Below are 18,453 nucleotides of genomic sequence, written 5' to 3'. Positions count from 1 at the left end.
AAACCAGTGTACATCTCATTCTTACACATCACCGGTTTCATCCTTACCATGTACACCTACATCAAGAAGAGCATGGAAATGATTTCCAGAATCGTGTACAGTTCTGTCAGAGGGCACAGCAGCAAATCCTCACCAACCCGAACTTCTTCTCCAATGTTCTATTTACTGATAAATGTTCCTTCTCAAACAAAGGACAGGTAAATACAAGGAACACGGATTATTGGTCCAGCAACAACCCACAGGTGGAACATCAATGTCAATGGAGAGTTAACGTCTGGTGTTGGATGCTTAGTACTACAGTTATTGACCCTTATTTCATCAATGGTAGTCTAAATGGCACAGAGTATCCCAACTTCCTCAGACGAATTCTTCCACCTCTTCCGGATGAAGTGCCGCTAAGAACTAGAATGCTTATGTGGCATCAACACGATGGATGTCCAGCACATAATGCCTTGCGTGCACGTCATGTTCGGAACCGAAGGTATCCTGCCAGATGGATCAGTCGAGGAGGAACAGTTACTTGGCCTGCTAGGTCTCCTGATTTAAAATCCTCTGGACTTTTTTCTTTGGGGATGCATTACAGACATCGTCTATTGCAATATTCCAAAAACTCCGGAGAACATGCAGAAATGTATCGTGCTTGCTTGTAATTCTCTTCAGCAGGCACCACTAGAAGCAGTAAATAATTCCTCCATTCAACGAGTGCACCAGTGTATCGGTGTCCAGGGTCACCACTTTGAGCACTTTTGAATGTTCTACTCCTGGCCAGTGGTACAGGAGAGTCAAAGTCAATTTTGTGTTATGGTTTTACTGGGTTTTCATTTGTTTGCTGACAACTCCAGCAAGTGGATGAGTTTGTGATCCCTGGCTCAAAGTCAGTGTTGTGTTATGTAATTAATGATGTTGTGTTTCAGTGAATGGTACACTGTGATACATTTTTGAATAGGTCTTTAGGAGAGGAAATGAATTACCGAATAAAAAATACAGGGTGCCATTTAAAAAAGTCATACTGCTGTTCATATCTTTGTAAAAAACAAAGCTACAATGGCAGCAATCATGCTCATTGATGTCCCTCTGTCCGCTAAAGAACATTTGATTGAAACAATTTGTAATTTGCATCTGGACAAACAGTTATTTAGGGTGATCTGGATAAATGGGACACCCTTTATAGTTGATGTTCCCGTCACATACTGAGTATCACTTTGACTACGATAATGATGTAGGCTGAAGTGACGAATTAAAGTTTGTACCAGCGTCGTGATTCAAAGTTGGGTCTCGTGCTTACTAGACAGCTGCGCTACCCGCTACATCACGCTGGCACTGCGGCTACCACCACTGCACAGTTTGCACTAGTACGTCTCCATCTCAGGTTCGAATCCCAGCACTGGTATAAATCTTAATTCATTACTTCAGCCTACATCACTATCATAGGCAAATTTCAGCATTACAAAGCCTTTTCTGAATGTATCTGTGTGAAGTGTTGCCTTGTAAAGAACTGAAACTTGGATGATAAACAATTCAGGAAAGGAGAGAACAGAAGCCTTTGAAATGTGGATGTGGAGAGAAGGAATTTATGGCACAACTTGACTAAAGATGGGATTTGGTTGATAAGACAATTCCTGACGCAGAAAGAAATTGCCAGTAAGTGTGGCTGGTAAAAATAGTACGAGCAGGTCTAGACATGAATACAGTAAGCACGTTCTAGTGGATGTAGGTTGCACAGTTATGCAGAGGTGGAGAGACTTGAGCTGCATCAAGCCTGTCATCAGACTGAAGACAACGGCAATGACATATTAACATGCCGACAATATTCAACGTTATGGTACCTAGATGGAAATGATTGCACTTTTATTATTGTCTAAAACACTTGCTTTCAACAACTTGGTTACAACGAATGAAGGTCACTTATGATATAACAAATATTTCAGCGTAATAGGGTTGAATCAAAAGTAATGCCTCCACCTTTGTTAATTTGGTTTGGATGGTAATATTTTAATAAATCGAACAAAAATAACCTTTAGAATGTGATATTTAATTAATAATATTCACCTTTCCAATTGGACACATTTCTACCAACAATGAACAAGTTTTCTGAAGCCGTCATAGAAGAAATCGACACACTGTTTCTTCGACCACAGTCTCACAGTTCTCTCAACATCCTCATCATAAGCATAATAGTGTCCCCGCAGATCGTCTTTCATTATCGGGAACAGACGGAAGTCAGACGGTGCTAAATCTGGACTGTATGGAGGATGCCGTATGGTGGTGAGATCCAGTCTCTGAAGCTCTGCTGTGGTGGCACGTGAAGTGTATGGCTTGGCATTGGCATGCTGCAGGAAAACATTTACCTTTTCCTTTCGGACACTTGTTAGCCGTCATTTCAGAGATCGCAGCATTGTGATGTAACGCTCTGAATTTATTGTTGATACACGATCAAGGAAATCAACATTGATAACACCATCTGCTACCTAGAACACTGTGGCCATGATTTTTCCAGCTGAGTGCTGCATCTTGAATTTCTTTTTCTGGGGCGAGTCTTTGTGTCGATATTCCACAGACTGACGTTTCGACTACGGATTGTAAAGGTGTACCCCAGTTTCATCTCCTGTCAAACTTGAATGGGAAAAGTCATCACCTTCATTCTCGTAATGTGAGAGGAGTTCCTGGCAAGTTTCAAGTCTGTGCGCTTTCATTTCAGGAGTCAGCATCCGGGGTACCCATCGTGCACAGATCTTCCGATAGCCAAGCAAAGCAATAATGTGACCCACACATTCTTGTGAAATGCCGATTGTGCTTGCAATTCCTCTCTGAGTGATACGATAATCATCCTGAATCAATCTGTCAACATTTTGCTTGTCAAACTCGATGGTTGTTGTCACAGGACGTCCAACTCTCTGTTTGTCATGCAGGACAGATGTTCCCGCCTCAACATCTTTAAACTTACTTGCCCAACCACGCACAGTACTCACATCAACACAATCACCATAAACTGCTTTCATCCTCTGATGAATAACCTTTGGGGTGACAACTTCTGCTGTCAAGAATTCAATGACTGCATGTTGCTTAAATCGCATTGACCGACCGTCTGTGCAGGGTTCCAAACTTTACACAGTAACAACACAACCGTCCAATGCTAAGGCTTCCCACCAACTGGAGCTGTACAGAAGAGGCTATGGAACAAGCAGTACCTGCCGCATACCAATGCTGCCAACTGTTGAAGAGTTACAAAGGTGGAGGCATTACTTTTCAGTCAACTCTCATACTTAAGTCTCAGGCGTACCTATCAGAAGAAAATATTAGAAGGGTTCAACTGTAGGAATCGATAATATCCCATAAACTGTCAATACTGACATTGAACAGTATGTTTGTAATAAAATGAAAATATTTTTAACAGAGTTCACATGTGTACACAGTTCCTTACGGCAGGTCCTTCGAGGTGGAATGAGATTCAAGATTTCATCAATATTCTACATTTAGTTAGTAAAGTGAAAGTTGTGAAAGATCCAGCTGGGAAAAGCAGCGAGCTTGTGGATGTCTACAACAAATGGGTCTGAAGATGGTATCATAGACCGAAGTTCATAACCAGATGTAAAATATTGTGGTCAGTAACTACAAAAAATCTTTTCCTTAATCACTGTGGACTTTGCTGTGACTGTGTTGCAACTTGTGAGCTATCTCTGCATATAAAAGTCAATGTCTCAACTGACTGACTCACTCACTCACCATCACCCAGCCCATACCACTAAGGACAAAAATTTGAAATTTGCAGGTGGTGGTGATCTTATGCTGTAGGCATCATTTAAGAAGGGATTTTTGGGTATTCCATTCCTATGGGAGTGATGTGATCTTATGCTGTAGGCATCATTTAAGAAGGGATTTTTCGGTATTCCATTCCTACGGGGGTGAAGTCGGAAATGGAAGGTCTTTTGTCGTTACTAAGCAAATTTGAAGCTAGACCTATGAAACTTGGTATTTGGTTTCTTGGACAGAAATAAAGAAACGAGTGTTTCAGCATTTTTGAAAATTTAGCCCTCATGAGGGTAAAATAGTGCGAGAAAGCTTTTTTCAAAAGAATAAATCATTATTAAAGTATTTTTAAGGCTACATCTATGGAATCCAGTGTTTGACTTCTCAGTTATCAATAAAAAGAGTGTGTGAGGCGAAAAAGGGGATGAAATGGTTTTTTTGAAAATATTTCATTATGAAAGTGTTTTTAAACCTAAAGCTATGCAAATTTGTATTTGGTTTCTTTGATAGAAATCAAAAAAATGTGTGTGTGTCACTTATTTTGGAAATTCTACCCCTATGGGGTTGAAATGGGAAGTGAAAATTTTTAATGAAATATTTCATCATGCAAGCATTTTTGAAGCTAAATCAATAAAAAGTTGTAGTTGGCTTCTCTTTCAGTAATAAAACACTACAGCTTTCAATGTCTTTGGAAAGTTGACCACTTAGTGGTTAAATTCTGTATGAAAATATTTCATTGGAAAGCATTTTTTGAAGCTAACTCTTTGAAAGCTGGTATTTGGCTTCTCGGTTGGAAATGAAAAAAAATTTGACTCACTATCGCACATACACTTATCGTCAAAAGTACGATCATACGGAGAATCAAGAGAAACTGAGACTGATTTGAGGAGTTCTTGGTAGGGTAGACACAGAAGAGCTTCTGTGAAGTTTGGAAGGTAGGAGACGAGGTACTGACAGAATTGAAGCTGTGAAGATAGGTCACGAGTCGTGCTTCGGTAGCTCAGATGGTAGAGCACTTGCCCGCAAAAGGCAAAGGTCCCGAGTTCGAGTCTCGGTCTGGCACACTGTTTTAATCAGTCAGGAAGTTTCATATCAGCGCACACTCTGCTGCAGAGTGAAAATCTCATTCTGGAAACAACATGTTATCTTGGACAGAGAGTCATCATCAGATGTAGAAGTAACTTTGGGTGTGCCCCAGGAGGTATGTTGGGATCCTTGCTGTTCATGTTGTATATTAATGGCCTTGCAGACAATATTAATAGTAAAATCAGGTCTTTGCCAGATAATGCAGTTATCTACAATCAAGTACTGTTGCAAAGAAGCTGTATAAATTTTCAATTTAATCCTGATAAGAATTCACAGTGGTACAAAGATCGGGAACTTGCTTTAAATGTTCAGAAAAGTGAAATTTTACACTTCACAAAACGAAAAAACGTAGTACTGTATGACTAAAATATCAGTCAGTCACTGTTGGAAACAGCCAAATCATACAAATACCAGGATGTAACACTTCGTTTGGATATGAAATGAAATGATCACAGTGGTGCAGTCATCGGTACAGGAGACTTCTTACAAATCACTCATGCAACTGGTTCTAGAATATTGCTCAGATGTATGGGACCCTTACCAGATAGGACTAACAGGAGATATTGATAGCATACAGATTAGGGCAGCACAAATTGTCACAGGTTTGTTTAAGCTGTGGGAGACTTGCACAAAGATACTGAAAGAACTGCTGCACTCCACCTGTGAATGGACCAGGAAGAAACCCTAATAACTGGTATAATGGGATGTACCCTCTGCCATGCACCTCATGGTGGTTTGCAGAGTATAGACGTAGATGTAGAATGGAAAGAGGTACTTTCAGGTCATTGCCGCAGCCCCGAATACCTGGACATGCAGTAGATAGGGCCCTTAATAAACAAATAGCACTGCTTTAACATCAAACCAGAAGTTAGCTGAGGACATAGTATCATTTGCAAGCTGATACGCTCTAAGGGGGGGAGGCAAACCCAGAGACCTCAAAACCTCACCACTCACCCTCTGTGGCTCTGCTGGTGAGTACAATTGTGCAAAGCAAGTTTAAATTGCCTTCCAAGAGAAAAGCAGAATTGTCACCGGATGTCTGAAACCCACACCCCTGGACAAGATCCAGCACCTAGCTGGCATTATCTGTCCAGCCATCCATAGAGAAGCAGCAGCATTTAAACAACGATTTAAATCAGCTGAGCCACAATGCCACTTCATTTACGGTCTGAGGACTTGTCTGGTATATCAGTAATTTTGTTTATGGGTCAGTGAATTTGGGTAACAATTTTAGGTATCTGAAACACATCACTTATCAGTGTGTCAGACATAAGAGGCGTCACGACTGCTCATTTGTCGGCAGAGCAGTTGCTGGCCTATACTGTGCCCTGTACTCGCCTATAACAGCCAATCATTGCTGTGCCCTGCTCCGTCTACTGCTAGTTGCACGGTAGCTCCCAGCTCCCATCATAATCTAAACGTGATCAAACAAATCCCTTATAAAACTGCACGAGGCGAGACCTGTCAGCTCCCCAGGTTTTTCCGCTAAGGCATTTCAAAATATTCAATGAATGGAAGCTAAGTTAATTTTGAGTCAAATAATAAACCCAAAAAGCACACAGTTTCTTGAAAACATAAAAAATTGTGCCCCTTTGTGGGTCCTGGTTGGTTAAAACTTAAACAAGTACAGTTAAAATTTAAACATGTAGTCTTCTAGGGCAAGAGCCAAAAACCAGGCATCCTGACCCAGGTTTCCAGCCTCCTATGGGTCAGCTGTAGCTGCTTCGTCATCATTATAAGATCAGACGAAGAGTAGAAGATTGCAAAGTCAACCACAAACAAAGAGCATTTGCCAGGGCTCCTGACTGTGGGGGAAATGCCACTGATAGTGATGGCAAACAATATGACACTAAAAACACTGTCTTAGGTGACCCCATTCTCTTGAATATAAGAGTCAGAGACGGCATCTCCAATGTGATATTGAAAACACTGATCGTCAAGAAAGGATTGGATAAGAAGTGTCAGGTGTCCACATAGTCCCCATTATGAAGTTAGTGAAGGATGTTGTACCTCCAAGTAGTGTCACATGCTTTTTTTGAAATCAAAAAACACACAAACCAAATGGTTTCAGTGTAAGGAGGACTCCTTTATCGCCACCTCCAGTAGAATTAAGTTGTCAAGGGTGGAATGGTACTGCCCGAAACTGCACTGGAAATGGCTTAGGTAACCTTGGGATCGAGCAGCCAGACAAGGCAGCAGTTAACAATGCATTCAAGAGTCTTACCCATACGACTGGTAAGGGCTGCACTCCAGCAACTGTTAAGAGCACTACAGCCCTTGCCTGGCTTCCAGGATGGAATTAATATTGCCTCCTTCCAAGTTGCGGGGTACAGTCCATCATACCAGATCTGACTGAAACAAGAGGGAAGCTGTCCTTTCATTTTAAGGTACAGGTGATAGAGCATGGCATGTGGATCTCATCAGGTCCTGAGGCAGTGACTCTGGCTGCAGACAAAGTTGATTCCAGTTCCCACATGGAGACTGGAAGGTTGTAGACTTCCTCATTATACAAGAAGAAACTGAGCTTCATCACCTCTGCAGGCACACGGAACACCTAAAAAGCAGCAGCTTGCCTGGATGACGTGTAACAGTAAAGAAGTGTTCAGCTAAAACCCGAACCATTTCTTGTGGCATGTCCACCAAGACCTCATTATTTGACAACGCCGTAAGGGGATGTGTACTGCCCTTGCTTGAAATCCGTCTTCTTGATTCCCAAACTTGCGCAGTGATGTGGACCGACTGATGGCAGTCGCGAACTGCCTCCAGGAAGACCTCTTCCATTCTTTTATCACTCACCTCGCATGTGCTCTCACAGATCTAAAGACCTAGTGTGTGACAAATTTCCAAGTCTATCCATTCCTGAGATGGATGGGCACAGAGGCAGTTGGATAACAAATGACTTTTTGTGTGATATCATTACAAATTAACAATTTCAGATTTTTTCCCCTTTACTTATACTGTGAAGCGTTTCTTCTTCCCAAATTTCATGATCCTACACCAATGGGAAGTGACTTTGCGACTACCAAAATATGTGACATAAATGGGCATATCTTTTGATTGCACTGACTTACGGGCATAACATTTTTTACAACACCAAGGGACCATAGACCTTAGTATGTGACACAAATTTCAACTTGATACAGAAGTAGGTTTAATAATGAATAGGAAAATAGGAATGCGGGTAAGCTACTACAAACAGCATAGTGAACGCATTATTGTGGCCAAGATAGATACGAAGCCCACGCCTACTACAGTAGTATGAGTTTATATGCCAACTGGCTCTGCAGATGACGAAGAAATTGAAGAAATGTATGATGAAATAAAAGAAATTATTCAGATAGTGAAGGGTGACGAAAATTTAATAGTCACGGGTGACTAAGGATTGGGGCTAAGAAATGAAAGAGGAAGCCACCTGGTAGAATTTTGCACACAGCACAACTCAATCATAGCTAACACTTGGTTCAAGAATCATAAAAGAAGACTGTATACATGGAAGAAGCCTGGACATACTGACAGGTTTCAGATAGATTATCTAATGGTAAGACAGATTTAGGAACCAGGTTTTAAATTGTAAGACATTTCCAGGGGCAGATGTGGACTCTGACCACAATCTATTGGTTATGACCTGTAGATTAAAGCCGAAGAAACTGCAAAAAGGAGGGAATTTAAGGAGATGGGACCTGGATAAACTGACTAAACCAGAGGTTGTACAGAGTTCCAGGGAGAGCATAAGGGAACAATTGACAGGAATGGAGGAAAGAAATACAGTAGAAGAGTGGGTAGCTTTGAGGGATGAAGTAGTGAAGGCAGCAGAGGATAAAGTAGCTAAAAAGACGAGGGCTAGTAGAAATCCTTGGGTAACAGAAGATATTTTGAATTTAATTGATGAAAGGAGAAAACATAAAAATGCAATAAATGAAGCAGGCAAAAAGGAAAACAAACGTCTCAAAAATGAGATCGACAGGAAGTGCAAAATGGCTAAGCAGGGATGGCTAGAGGACAAATGTAAGGATGTAGAGGCTGATCTCACTAGGGGTAAGATAGATACTGCCTGCAGGAAAACAAAAGAGACCTTTGGAGAAAAGAGAACCACTTGCATGAACATCAAGAGCTCAGATGGAAACCCAGTTCTAAGCAAAGAACGGAAAGCAGAAAGGTGGAAGGAGTATATAGAGGGTCTATACAAGGGCGATGTACTTGAGGACAATATTATGGAAATGGAAGAGGATGTAGATGAAGATGAAATGGGAGATACGTTACTGCATGAAGAGTCTGACAGAGCACTGAAAGACCTGAGTCGAAACAAGGCCCCCGAAGTAAACAAAATTCCATTGGAACTACTGACGGCCTTGGGAAAGCCAGTCCTGACAAAACTCTACCATCTGGTGAGCAAGATGTATGAAACAGGCAAAATACCCTCAGACTTCAAGAAGAATATAATAATTCCAATCCCAAAGAAAGCAGGTGTTGACAGATGTGGAATTTACCGAACTATCAGTTTAATAAGTCACAGCTGCAAAATACTAACGCGAATTCTTTACAGAAGAATGGAAAAACTAGTAGAAGCCGACCTCAGGGAAGATCAGTTTGGATTCTGTAGAAATGTTGGAACATGTGAGGCAATACTGACCCTACGACTCATCTTAGAAGCTAGATTAAGGAAGGGCAAACCTACGTTTCTAGCATTTGTAGACTTAGAGAAAGCTTTTGACAATGTTGACTGGAATACTCTCTTTCAAATTCTGAAGGTGGCTGGGGTAAAATACAGGGAGCAAAAGGCTATTTACAATTTGTACAGAAACCAGATGGCAGTTATAAGAGTCGAGGGGCATGAAAGGGAAGCAGTGGTTGGGAGGGGAGTGGGACAGGGCAGTAGCCTATCCCCGATATTATTCAATCTGTATATTGAGCAAGCAGTGAAGGAAACAAAAGAAAAATTCGGAGTAGGTATTAAAATTCATGGAGAAGAAATAAAAACGTTGAGGTTCGCCGACGACATTGTAATTCTGTCAGAGACAGCAAAGGACCTGGAAGAGCAGTTGAACGGAATGGACAGTGTCTTGAAAGGAGGATATAGGATGAGCATCAACAAAGGCAAAACAAGGATAATGGAATGTAGTCGAATTAAGTAGGGTGATGCTGAGGAAATTAGATTAGGAAATGAGACACTTAAAGTAGTAAAGGAGTTTTACTATTTGGGGAGAAAAATAACTGATGATGGTCGAAGTTGAGAGGATATAAAACGTAGACTTGCAATGGCAAGGAAAGCGTTTCTGAAGAAGAGAAATTTGTTAACATCGAGATTTAAGTGCCAGGAAGTCATTTCTGAAAGCATTTGTATGGAGTGTAGCCATGTATGGAAGTGAAACATGGACAATAAATAGTTTGGACAAGAAGAGAATAGAAGCTTTCGAAATGTGGTGTTACAGAAGAATGCTGAAGATTAGATGGGTAGATCACATAACTAATGAGGAAGTGTTGAATAGGACTGGGGAGAAGAGAAGTTTGTGGCACAACTTGACTAGAAGAAGGGATCGGTTGGTAGGACATGTTCTGTGGCATCAAGAGATCACCAGTTTAGTACTGGAGGGCAGCGTGGAGGGTAAAAATCGTAGGGGGAGACCAAGAGATGAATACACTAAGCAGATTCAAAAGGATGTAGGTTGCGGTAGGTACTGGGAGATGAAGAGGCTTGTACAGGATAGAGTAGCATGGAGAGCTGCATCAAAGCAGTCTCAGGACTGAAGACCACAACAACAACAACAACAACAACAACAACAACATATAGCAGTTCCCGAGAAAAAAGTTTTTTACAGTTGGACGGACAGGAACAGACAACAGCGAAATCCTATAAGGGTTCTGTTTTTAATGATTTCGATTCAGAATCTTAAAGATGAGGTTTATTTCCTCAATATTCGCGATGTTGAGCATCTTAAGGATCAATCCAATCAGAACGTGTCCAGCTAGATTTGCGTCAAAATTTGTACATGATTGCTTAGAACAGTATGGAAAGCACTTTGAGCAATTTTTGTAGGTTCACTGAACTCTCTGTGTACTTTCTGCTGATGATCAGTTTGAATTTTCATTTGTTTAGTACTATTGCACCACTGCATTTTTGAAGACTGACTTACCACCAACATTGTCCTAAATTTTGAAAAGTTAGGTAACAGCGATGAAATAACATCACCTTGTGTCACACCCTTTTGATATGGAATTCCTCAGACAGCTCCCCTTTGACTTCGGCTATTGTCTCTGCTGTGTACTCTTGGCCATATTTATTAACTTCATTGGTATACCAAGCTCTCTCAGGATGTTGTACATACTTGATCTGTGGATAGTGCCATAAGCCTTTGAGAAGACCACGTATGTCACCAGAAACCAATGGTTGAATTTCCACACTTTTCCCAGATATGCCTCATGGTGAAAATTTGATCGACGGTTGATCGTCCTTCCTGGAAACTTGCCTGGTACTCTCCTACAATATCTTTTGCAAATGGCTTAAGTTGTTCAAGTATTATCAAAGACAAACTTTATAAGGTACACTTAGGAGAGAAATGCCTCTGTAGTCATTAAAATTCCCATTACTGCTGTTTTTACACAGTGGAATAATGACGGCTGATTTCCACTCTTCTGGGATTTCTTCTTTTTCCCATATTTGTTTTATGAGATTGTATAACTCTTCCTGAAGTGTTTCTCCTCCAGTCTTTGCCATCATCCTATCTTCTCCTGGGCCTCATTATTCTTTAGTTTCATCATTGCTCTTTCTGCATCTTGTCGAGTCACTTGAATGTTTGTGGCTTCTACTTCACCCTCTGTATTATTCTCATGTGGAAAGACACACTCTGGATCTTCAGAATTTAACAGCTCTTCAAAATATTCTCTTCCACCTATTCAGAATTTTTTCCTCATCTGTTAGCATATTTCCATATGACATCCTATTGCAGGTAAGGATATGGAATAATGATTTATTTCAAGTTTCTGCTACCAGTCACTTTTAATTTTATCCTTAATCTAACATAATGCAACGCATTTCGAACATGTTTTGTTCATCTTCAGGCGTTTATACATACATATATACATACATAGAGAAATGTTACTTTAAAATAAACAGTCTTAAACCAGATTAATCTAGAACACTTTGTCCATTGTTTTTTACTGCAGTTGCTGGTGTGGCATTTGGGTGGAAGGAAGGGGGCAGTGTATGGCTAGAAATCATTGATTTCGATTTCTAGCCATACACTGCCCCCCTCCTTCTACCCAAATGCCATACGAGCAGCTACAGTAAAAAACAATAGACAAAGTGTTCTAGATTAATCTAGTTTGAGACTGTTTATTTTTAAGTAAAATTTCTCTATGTATGAAACTTCCTGGCAGATTAAAACTGTGTGCCGGACCGAGACTCGAACTCGGGATCTTTGCCCGCGAAAGGCAAAGGTCCCGAGTTCGAGTCTCAGTCCGGCACACAGTTTTAATCTTCCAGGAAGTTTTATATCAGCACACACTCCGCTGCAGAGTGAAAATCTCATTCTCTATGTATGTTTGTACAAACGCCTGAAGATGAACAAAACATGTTCAAAACGTTTTGCATTATGTTAGATTAGGCATAAAATAAAAAGTGACTGGTAGCAGAAACTTGAAATAAATAATTATCCCACACAGTCACGGTTCACAAACATAGCCATTATGGTTGAAAATAATAAGGATATGGAAATTTGCTAAAGTGGAAAATTTTAAATACCTCAGTACATTGTTCAACAGGCAAAATAATTTAAAACAGGAAATAAACCAACACATTGTGAACAGCTCTAAAACTAATTTCAGTCTAAAGCAGATAATGTCATCCAAGAATCTGTCAATTAAGACCAAACTTAAAGCATACAATGCCGTGATAGTGCCAGTATTGCTGTATGGGACAGAAACCCTAGGCACAACAAAGAAGAATGAAGAAAACTTGTTGGTCTTTGAAAGAAAAATTATGAGAAGGATCTTAGGGCTTGTCCAGGAAGGGAACATATGGAGACATAGAAACAAAAGAAGAATTGTATGAGCTGATGAGGCAATCGAACACCGTTCAAAAACTGAACGCGTGGAGAATAAGCTTGGCAGGCCACACTGCCAGTAGACCAGACACCTCTCAGGCAAAAGCTGTACTTATGGGAAGACCTGACTGTACTCGTACAATTGGAAGACGCAGAAAGCGATGGGAGGATGAGCTACAGAAAGACTTTTGCCAGCTAGGAGTCCGTGACAACTGGATCCAAAGTGCACAAGATCGCCATCTATGCAGGAGCATAGTGAGGTCGGTGCATTATCTACATGGTCCTCAATCGCTGATTTGATATTGATGACGACGATGATGATGATGATGGTGATGTAACATCCATGAGATAAATTTTAGCTACAGTGCAACGAGAGGAAATTATGCCTCTAACAGTTAAACATTATCTATTCGACATACAAAAAAAACAGTGAAAACGATGATAAATATTAATTACTTATATAATATTTTATGATGTAATTGGACATATCGATGTGTATCATACAAAGACAATGATAATTGTAAATTCCTTTTACGATCTGCGTTTGTCTTCCTTTGTTTTTACCTTTTGTTGGTTGGCTTTTGTAGGTTGTGGATGCATATCAAACTGCGGTCTCTTAAGAAATTGCAATTATTTGTTAATTATTACTTGAGAATAGAGTTCATTATAATTATAAATATGAGTGAATAATTATTTGTAACTTTAATTCCTCTCTCAGTAAGCATTATCTGTGTCAATTATTTCTTTCCCCTGCAAGGAGCGCAGCCATTGATGATAGCGATTTGTATCGCGTTTTTGTCTGTGTTTTCCTTAGAAACAAATCAAATGTTTGCTTGATGAAGTCTAAATAGTGCTCAATACGAAAGTAAAGTTTAATAATCATTTCAAATACTTATCCTATTTGCTCTAACAATAGAAAGTCTCTATCAATTGTCTGCCGCCATCTTAACAATTATCTCAGCGGCAAATTCAAATTACGCAACTCTGCGGACATAAATGCTGAAGGTAATAAAAATGTGTAAAAATAAATGTGCACCGATGGTCCCGAACTCATTTTAAAGAAAATAATTCAAATCAGATTGGTTCTTTAAAAACAGTGCTCGTAGCACGATCCTTATAATAAACTTTTCTAGTTGATGTATGGAGCCGAAATTAATTACGCACGAGTTGTGAAGAATATTGTTTCAGATAACATACGTCAGTGTTGTGCGTGGCTGATATTCGGTGGTTTTAATGATCATTTTGCTGATGATAACTGTTTCCATCATAATCAGTAGTTGTATAGAATCTGTTGTATGAACTGTGATTTAGTGACACACAACTTACAGACAACACTTTAACACAATGTTAACTTGGAGTTCTTTAGCAACTTGACCGAATCTTTACCCAGGAGAAAAATTATTTAGTAATTACTCAATGTAATAAAATAAGATTATCATTTTCATTTACAAATTAATAAAATACCGAACCACCGAATAACACAGCGAATGCCACAATGATGATTAGTTCCAGCCATGACAGAAATTTTAATTTACTCCTTCAGCTTCTATCATTATTGAAGATAAAGTCGAGACTCATATGTCTTAAGGGAAATGTGCTTTAATTATTACCATTATTGTCATAAATAACAACTATTCCAGATTTCCAGAAAGCAACAGAACTGTTGAGCAGCAGCCGCGACCACCCACCTCTTGCGTGCCAGCTGGTCCTGGTACTGCGCACGTGCCTGGTGCTGCTTCGTCTCTTCCTGTAGTGTCTTTCGACGCTCCTCCGCTGCCACCCGCTGCTGTTCCACCTTCATCTGCTCGATGTGTGCCTCGTACTCCTTCAGCTTCGAAGCATACTCCTGCTGCCGCGTCGTCTCCTGCAGCTTCGATAGTTCTAGGGCCTCTTTCGCGTGTCCTGTGTGGTATGCAGAACAGGTGCTCATCAGGGTGGCTGCCTCACAGGTATGTGGGGGTAAGGTGTACTAAGGGGACACTGTACATGAAATTCGTTGACATCTGACATTTTCTGTTTTCTACTCCATAATGTACTTCGGGCTTTCCTGAACATTTTGGTATGTAATACATTCAAATCAGACAATTGCGAGACCTTCAAATAATATTTTAATGAAACTTCCTGACAGATTAAAACTGTGTGCCGGACCGAGACTCGAACTCGGGACCTTTGCCATTCGGGGGCAAGTGCTCTACCATCTGAGCTACCCAAGTACGGCTCACGCCCCGTCCTCACAGCTTTACTTCCACCAGTAGTGGCAATTCATTTCTGTCGGTCGAAGCCAATCGCTGACTCCTTTCGGCAAAAGATACAGATTGATAACTTTTGTTTTTGACATGGATAACACAAGATACACAATTATTGATCTGGTTATTATTGACTATAAAATTGCTTAATGATTTTCAGACATATTTCTTGTATTACTGTTTCTTGGAATACGACAGGAATTCTTTGGTACAGTTTCATATTCCATTCTTACAGTTTGATTACGAGTTCGCAAAGGCAATGAATGTGACTCAAGGAAAACGTGGTGGCGGACTAATCTGTAGCATAGCTCAATTACCATTCTGAAAACTTTGTGCAATATTTTCAAAAGGTCCCAATTTCCAACTATGTGGTTACACAGAAACCAAAATGTACAGATCAAATTTTACAGAATATCCTGTTTCATATGGCAAAATTTTACACAGTATATTCCACTATGACACCACAAAATATTCATCATTACATGTTATGATGATCTTTACCGGACACTATTTTCTCATTTGTTCCACCATCTTTTCTTTTCATCTGACTAATGATTCACCATACCCATTTCCTGTCATTCACGGGGCAAATAGCTATCAACTGCAGAGCACAATGCAAACACCATTTATACACTGTAAGCACACTTTTACCCAAGCACATAAGGAAAAACACAAACACACAGCAGCCTGGTTCACCGATATCCTTTGTCAAATGTGAGGCTCTAGGATAGAACAGGAACTCCTGAGAAAATTGTGTTTATGGAACGAAGGGTTAACAATGCCTTGTCCAAACATAAAATGTACCTCGAAGTTGATGCTTTTAAAAAGCTGGTGCTTCCTCAGAATGCTAAATAGGACTTGAGTGTGACAAGATTTATGTAGAACCACTCCTGCATTTTTCATAGCTGATGTAGGACACACACAATATGAATCACACTGCTCGCAACAGACTTTGTCTATTACGTGTTAGGATTTTTCTCAATTTTGCAGTCTTAGTTGTACTGAAAACAGGATTAATTATGGAGATAACCTTGATCTTGGGCAACTCTAGACACCACTTTGTTACCAAAATATTTTTATTTAGTATTCAACTTCTTTGGCTTTGCCAAATACAATTTACTGTCACTTCCCAACCTACCTAGAACTCAGGCTATACTACAGATCACTCTGGTAAGACCAAAATTTCAAGGTAGTGTGGTCATCATCACCTCAAACTGATACTCCGATTGTCAGTTACCATAGCCAAAGAACGTGAATACAAAATAAAGACAATAGTAACAGACTCACCTAGTAACATATCCTCCATATTTAATACCTGTCACTACGATAGTGAACCAGTTTTAGTGATTTTATCTGAGCTAACTTTCACTAATAATTCAACACACTCCCCTCTATAAATAAACTATTAGGGATATTGGTAAATCATGTATAGCACACTCGCAATAGAGAATATTCAAAGAATAGTTTGGAACAAATAATGTATGTACACTATACATTAACTACATAAAAACGCAAATGACAGGGTCGAAGGGGAGGGAAACCTTAACGCTCGCTGTTATGTAGGAACTGACTGGAAGTTAATAAGGTTAATTTGCATTTAATTTAGGGTCTTGAAAATGATTACTGTACAGACTCTGGCCTACACAGAGCACAGAAAATCCTACAGCCCATTCTATTTACAACTATGCATTAACTAAGAGTGGTAACCAGCTGCCACTTAATGTACCTGGGTTGTATGAAAATGGTTCAAATGGCTCTGAGCACTATGGGACTTAACATCTGAGGTCATCAGTCCCCTAGAACTTAGAAGAACTTAAACCTAACTAACCTACGGACATCACACACATCCATGCCCGAGACAGGAAGCGCCTAGAACTGCTTGGCCACAACGGCCAGCACCTGGGTTGTAGCAACTTAATTCAGAGCAGCAGTTTTCCTTAAGTTTACATTTAATGGAGCAAGCAAAAACAGTATATGGCTGCCTCATAATTACTGTTTAACACTCGTAACAAAACGTCATATGACAGTTGTTTGTCTTTGTTACTGTATAGGCCTACTATGAATGCATTAATGGGACCGAAATCTGTAATAACGTCTGTTGGATCAAAATTAATGGAATGAGAATGACTTATGTCAGAACTTATTCTGATATCGTCATAAAAGCAACTGTCTAAAGCAAATCACTGATGCAATATCTGTGTCAACAATGTACTTCGGAATTCTGCAATAGAATGTACATTAACAAATTTAAGTCACCCTAACATTAGTAGCACACTAATAATAAGTCCTAAAAACTTCTAAAACAATCCGTAAAGAGGCATAACGTCCTGCTGATATTAACTTGCAAGTAAGGAGGTTATGTAATCACAAACACATATTGCTCAGAATTTACATACGGGATTTCTCGAGTTCCCTTGCAGCCTGTGCGGCTCTTTCCAGAGCTGAGGAATCAAACCGGTACGCCTCCATCTGAGATTTTCTGGCTTTGTCATCACCATCACCCCCAGATGAGATGCCGGGTGGCGGCTGCGGCGGCTCCATCGGCGGGGGCGGTTGCTGCCCTCGAGATCCGAATAGCCACGACATTTTTCTGCTCAGCTGTGCGTTATCTTCCCGTGTCACCTTAAAATTTCGACGTATTCACAAAAAACTTCACCGTCACTCTCACGGTATTCCGACCTTATCCGCAACACGAGGTTCACACTTCAAAGATCTCGATGTAATCATAGCGAAGACATTCGCTTTCTGATGTAACTTTAATTTGCACTTTGCTTTATTTGCTTTCGTCAAACATAACAGAAAGAAATCTCAGATACGTTGCCATTTTACCATCGCCAAGTTTAAGCGAAAGTTTTTGCTTAATTTTCTTACGCAGAAATGATTATTACATTTTAGGGCAAACATCTTCACGTTACGTAGGGAAACTGGAGAGTGGATATAATCTGACTGTTACTGGCGGCCTGGACTTGGGGCATAATGTGCGATGAATAGGAAGAAAACTGCAAAATTCATAAATGTAAAAGATCAGAGCAATTTACAAGAGGCAGAACTGTGCTTTTATAGGCGCACAGAAAAAAAAATATCGCAAATAAAAGTGTCGTAAGTCACGTAGTGGTGCGTGGAACATTTCGTAGGTTATGTATGTTATACTTTATGTATATGATCTAGGGTAATATACTCGTTGGGGACATATATTGTGAATTTACTTTACAGTTTTATTTTTTGTTAACTAAGAAACTACATTTACACTGGACTCGCATTGGGGAGGACGACGGCTCAAACCCGCGTGTGGCCATCATGATTTAGGTTTTCCTTGATTTCCCTAAATCGTTTCG

General features: G+C 40.1%; 1 protein-coding gene across 1 annotated transcript in view; it reads right to left on the bottom strand.

The window, feature by feature from the left end:
* Window positions 1-17,852, bottom strand: part of LOC124553661 (ATPase family AAA domain-containing protein 3) — a 110,387-nt gene extending 92,535 nt beyond the window's left edge. The window contains exons 1-2 of the mRNA XM_047127541.1: window positions 17,515-17,852; window positions 14,561-14,774 (exon numbers count right to left, since the gene is read on the bottom strand). Coding sequence (XP_046983497.1) covers window positions 14,561-14,774; window positions 17,515-17,704 — 404 coding nt within the window. The 5' untranslated portion in view covers window positions 17,705-17,852. The remainder of the gene's footprint in view (window positions 1-14,560; window positions 14,775-17,514) is intronic.
* Window positions 17,853-18,453: the final 601 nt, after the last annotated feature.

Source organism: Schistocerca americana, chromosome 11 (genome assembly GCF_021461395.2).
Source record: "Schistocerca americana isolate TAMUIC-IGC-003095 chromosome 11, iqSchAmer2.1, whole genome shotgun sequence".
Taxonomy (NCBI): Eukaryota; Metazoa; Arthropoda; class Insecta; order Orthoptera; family Acrididae; genus Schistocerca; species Schistocerca americana.
The sequence above is the reverse complement of the archived record's forward strand: the minus strand, read 5'-3'. Positions and strand labels throughout refer to the sequence as shown.